At 17.5% G+C, this 6058-nt stretch overlaps 2 protein-coding genes across 2 annotated transcripts; one reads left to right on the forward strand and one right to left on the reverse strand.

The window, feature by feature from the left end:
* Positions 1–985: 985 nt before the first annotated feature.
* Positions 986–4234, forward strand: PGSY75_1465300 (putative tRNA 3'-trailer sequence RNase; the record flags this gene model as incomplete). The annotated part of the gene is made up of 6 exons (XM_018788335.1): positions 986–2916; positions 3085–3337; positions 3506–3641; positions 3748–3822; positions 3917–3975; positions 4079–4234. 6 exons carry the CDS (start codon positions 986–988, stop codon positions 4232–4234), a joined length of 2610 nt encoding a protein of 869 aa, XP_018639707.1.
* Positions 4235–4611: 377 nt separating this feature from the next.
* Positions 4612–5029, reverse strand: PGSY75_1465400 (hypothetical protein; the record flags this gene model as incomplete). Its single annotated transcript, XM_018788336.1, has 2 exons — positions 4612–4828; positions 4974–5029. The coding sequence occupies 2 exons, from the start codon at positions 5027–5029 to the stop codon at positions 4612–4614; spliced, it is 273 nt and encodes a 90-aa protein (XP_018639708.1).
* Between the last annotated feature and the right edge of the window lie 1029 nt (positions 5030–6058).

The following is a 6058-nucleotide window of genomic DNA, read 5'->3' on the forward strand; positions in this document are numbered from 1 at the left end:
TTTTTTTTTTTTTATTTTAAATTTTAAAAAAAAAAAAATAAAAAATTTTTATATATTTTTTTTTTTTTTTTTAAATTAAATTAAAAAAAAAAAAAAAAAAAAAAAAAAAAAAAAAGATTTATTCTTCTATATTTTGTATAGATATATGTTTAATAATTCATATTAGCAAAAAAATATTTAATGGAATCATTATATATATATATATATATATATATATATATATATATGTGTTTTTCTTTTTATGGTAATTAAAAATGTATAATATTATATATTATATTCCTTTTTCTCTTTTTTTTTTTTTTTTTATTTTAAATTTTTTTCATATTTTTTTAAATTTCTTTGTTTATATATCATCACCTAAAAAAAATTATATTGTTCGTTTTGCATATATCTAATTATAAAAGGATAATTTATTTTATTTTTTTTTTTTTTTTTTGCTTTATTTGTTACTTTTTGACTACTTTTTTTTAATTTTTGTTTTTGTTGTTCTTTTGTTTTAGTTATTATTCCGTTTAATCAACTGGAAATATATCTATATCTACGTATAGTTAAAAATAATGTTAAAATGTTGTTCACTTTATGATGTAAGCTAATAGTTATTCTATAAATATTAAATAATGTTAAAATGTTGTTCACTTTATGATGTAAGCTAATAGTTATTCTATAAATATTATATATATATATATATATATTTAATAATACTTATTTATTTTTTTATATTTATAAATTAAAATTTTTTTTACATATTTCCTTTTTTTCTGTAATATAAATTGTGTTATAATTTAAGCCTTTTAATGTATTTCCATTGGTTTATATTGTATTTATTTTAATTAATCATGAAATGCTTATAAAAAATAATATATATATATTTACATATATGTATGAAGAAAATGTTTTAGTTTAATAGATTCATATTTATATATTCGTATAATATTTGTTTTTGTATATTTTTTAAATATTAAATAAAAAAAAAAAAAAAAAGAAAATGGAGATATTTCTTCAATTGATAGGATGGCATAGACTTGCTGTTCCATCAAGTTTAAGATTATTCATTAATGGAGATATTACACTTTTTAATTGTGGTGAAAATATTCAACGTTTTTTAAATGAACACAAATTACATTTGGCGAGAATAAAAAATATATGTTTTACTAAGATTACTCCAGAAAGTATTGGAGGTTTAATTGGTCTTTTATTAACAATAGATAATATATCAGATGGTGAAATAACAATATATGGTCCTCATCCTATAGAATGTATTGTGAACAGTTTTATGTCAAGCTTTGCAAAAATGAAAAGTACTAAAGTTAAAGTTGTTCAATTTGAATTGAATGTATCATCAGTAATTAATATAAAGGGTAATGTAGTGATTACACCTATATTGATAAATAGGGAAAAAGAAATAATAACAGAAAATAGCATTCAACAGGATTATATAACAAACGAAACAAATGTTAATAATAAACGAGTTATAATGCATAACAACAATAATAATGATATGAACAATAATAATGATATGAACAATAATAATGATATCAATAATATTAATAACGAAATAAACTTAATTGTGGAGGATAATAAAACATCTGAAAATAATTTTACAGAAGAAATGTATTCTAATAATATGTTAAAAAAAAGGAGATTAAAAATGTCACTTATTGATACACCAAATGATAATATTAATGATAGTATTAATGATAATATTAATGATAATATTAATGTTAATGATAATGATAATGATAATGATAATGATAAGGATAAGGATTCCTTAATTATGAACAGTATAAAACAAACAATTGTGAAGGAAAAAAAAAAAAAAAAAGGATTTCAAAATATTTGTTACTTAATTGAGTGCCCTCATACACCTGGAAAATTTTATCCAGAAAAAGCCAAACAGCTAAATATTCCATCAGGAAAATATTATGGTATATTAAAATCTGGAAAATCTATTACTATAAATAATAGAACTATCCATCCTGAAGATGTATGTGATAAAAATATTGATGGAAGGAAAACATTAATTATTGATTTAGAAAATGAAAATGATATTAATGACTTAATTAATCATCTTAAATATAAAGAAATATTATATTTAAAAAATTTAGAATATATTTTTCATTTATCAAATGAAGAAATTATAAATAATAAAATTTATAAAGATTTCTTTTTAGGTATAAAAAATGTAAAAAATGTGAAATGTAATTTATCAAACGATTCATTGAAAATATGTCCTTTCATATCTTCATCTTCCTTAAATAATTTCCTTTCTAAATTGTTGCCAAATATTTTTTTAAAATATAAGGAGGACACTCCTATTTATGATTTACCTTGTGAAACATCAATTAATGAGCACACTGAAAATGATAAAGAAAAAAAAAAACAAGGATATAATAATTTCAATAATAATGGGGATATGCAAAAATTACTTTCTAATAATATCGAACTAGATCATCAAAAAAAGGAACAAAATAACACAATATGTAATAATAAATATAATATAAATGATGAACTACAGGAACAAAATTGTAATTATCTTATTTTCAATCCACTGACAAAATTTATTTTGCATCCTTATCATAAAATTGACATTTGTTTAAGTGAAACCATATCAGACTTATATCCTGATATTTTTAATACTTCAAAAATATCAAATATATTAAAAGAGAATGAAGAATTATTAAAACATTTTCAAAATTTTAATAAAACACATATTAATAAAATGTCATCATATCCTTGCTTTTATTTTCTTGGTACAGGCTGCTCAATGCCTTCAACATTTCGTAATGTATCAGGTATTATTTTAAGAATACAAAAAAATTTTAGTATTATCTTAGATTTTGGAGAAGGTTCATTATATCAATTATATTGGATGTGTACTTCTTGGATAAATTTTTGTAACATTATTAAATCATTCAGGTGTGTTACATGTGAACAAAAAAGAAAATAAAAAAAATTATATATCTCAAAAATAAAAAAATTTTAATATTAATATATATATATTAGTGTGTTATGTGTATATCTGTTCGTATGATGTTCATCATCATTTGTTTTTTTTTTTTTTTTTTTTTTTTTTTTTTCTTATAGAATAATTTTTATTTCTCATTCACATGCGGATCATCATGTTGGGCTTTATTATTTATTGTATATGAGGAAATATCTATTTCCATCCTTAGATGATCCACTAATATTAATTCCTATAACATTGAAAAAGTGGATCAATTTATTTAATGAATTATTTTTTGATAAGAAATTAAAATTTGTATATCTTACTGAAAATTTAGAAATAAAGCAACAAATTGATGATGACAACGACATTTTGAGTATTCACGTGTTTAAGGTATATTTTAGAATATTTTTTAAATATAATCTATAAATATATAAATATATATAAATATATATATATATATATATATATATATATATATATATATTTATATATATGTGATGTACCAAAATAAAGAAGCCTTTTATAACCCTCATTTTAACCTTTTTTATTTCACATTAGGTTAATCATATTAACGAATCTTATGGTATAAAAATAGAAAATAAAAAAATAGGATCCATTGTTTATTCTGCGGATACAAGACCATGCGAAAACGTGAAAAAGTTTTCAAACAATTGTGACATTTTAATACATGAAGGTATTATAGACATAAAAATATAATAAGATAAAATAAAAAAAAAATATTTATGTATATATTAAATACATTTATTAACATAATATGTTTGAATAATACATCTTTACAGCTACCTTTGATGACGAATTATTAGAAGAAGCAATTAATAAAAAACACTCTACTACGAAAGAAGCTATGGATATAAGTAAAAATGGAAAAAATTATATATTTTATAAAATTATAATATTATGTAAAATAAGCTTCTTATTAATTTTTTATATTTTTTTTTTTTAATATAGGTTTGGAAGTACAATGTAAAACATTAATATTAACACATTTCAGCCAAAGATATCCAAAGGTAAAAATTCCAAAAAAAAAAAAAAATTAAATATTATATGTTATATATTAAATGTATTATTATAATATATATATATATATATATATGTATGTATTTTTGTTAGATGCCAAAAATAAATTTGGAGGGCTCATCAGAAATGCAAGAAATATTAAATAAAACCATATATAGTTTCGATTATATGAATATACCCTTAAATTTAATAAACGAATTGCCAAGATATTTCACCATATTATTAAATTTATTAGAAAAGGTATTTTAATTACAGAATGTTAACTCAAATGAATAAATTAAATAATAAATATAATGAAAAACTAATTAAATATTGAATTGATAAAGTTAACATAAAAAAATTTAATGATTCTATAATTAACCATATAATTAATAAAAAATGAAACTAAAAAAAAAAAAAAAAAAAACTGTTAAATTAGTGAAATATTAAGAATATCAAATAAATAAATAAATAAATATATATATATATATATATATAACAACAATGAATAATAATATATAATTAAAACAATAATATAAATAAATAAATATATACATATATGTACATATTATCTTTATTTCTTTTTTTTTGAATATTTTATATTTAAAAACAAATAAGAAAACTCATATAATAAATTATATTTTATTTTATTTTTTTCTGTTGTTGGTTTCATGAAGTTTGTTCATATCGCAAAATTTGTTATAAGCTCCACCAGTAGTTTGTAATAATTGAGCTTGTTGGCATGTTTTAAAATTTCCCCATTTTGTTAAATAAAATGGCTTAGTAAATTTTTGGGATTTATATTCCTCTTTCACCAACCATTTACTAACATTCCATCTTGGTGACATGTGATATCTCTTTAATCTATATAAGTAATAATTACATATATACAAAAAAAAAAATAGACATATAGAATAATAATAAAATATTAAAAATAAACAAAAAAACCACATATATATATATATATATATATGATTTGTAGTTTTCTTTTCTTCGTATTGTTTATTACTTATATGTCCACGAAGTGTTCCATCTTAATAATTGTATGTTACTTAAATTAACCATTTTAAAATAATAAATCAATAAATTTATAAGAATAAAAATAAGAAAAATAAAAAAATAAAAATAATATATCTAAATTTAAAAATCCTATCGGTTTTGAATACTTTAAAACATATGTGAAGTAACACCACTTTTTTAATTAAAATAAAAATTTGTCAAAGACAAATTTTTAACACATTATACACATTTTATTGAAAAAATAAAATTATAAAATCAAAATACCTACTATAAAAGCATCATCTTAAAAATAGTTTCTTATAAAATAAAAAGATAAAATTATTAAAGTAAAATCTATTCAATTATTAGAAATAAAATATAATAAATATTCACATATGTATTTATATTTTATACTTACTAATAAAAAAAAGCAGGCTTGATGGAGCATATATATATATTAATATTTATATATATTTATATGCATATATTATTTAAAAATATTCATTTTCACTATATAATATGTAGAGTAATTCATAATATCCAAATTATTAATAATTTTCCATTTCTACATCATAATATTTATATATATAAATATATTTACATAAAAATAAAGAAAAAATTTATATATTTTAGTATTTTTATTTTTATAGAGAATAATATTTTCTCATTCTATTTAAATACTTATATGTTTCTTATGTATGATATAATTTCTTATGTTTTTTTAATTTTTTAAATTAAAAATATTATTATTATATATATATATTTATATTACCATTAAATTATAAAAAAAATCATTTTTTTATTATATAAAATATTTATAAACTATTATATTTTATATTTAACAAATAATTAAAAATATACTGACATTAAATAAATGTAATTCATTTTTTTTTCTTTTAAAATTATTGGAACAAATTTTTTTTTTTTAAAAAGGTTAATTTTTTTGTATTATAAAATTTTATTATATATATATACACTTATATATTACATAACTTTTATAAATAAAATGTATTGAATGCACTTCAAATTTTTTTTTTTTTTTTTTTTTTTTTTTTTTTAAAATTTTTTTTAAAAAAAAAAAAAAAAAAAAAAAAA

This window comes from Plasmodium gaboni, chromosome 14 (assembly GCF_001602025.1).
Source record: "Plasmodium gaboni strain SY75 chromosome 14, whole genome shotgun sequence".
In the NCBI taxonomy this organism is placed as follows: domain Eukaryota; phylum Apicomplexa; class Aconoidasida; order Haemosporida; family Plasmodiidae; genus Plasmodium; species Plasmodium gaboni.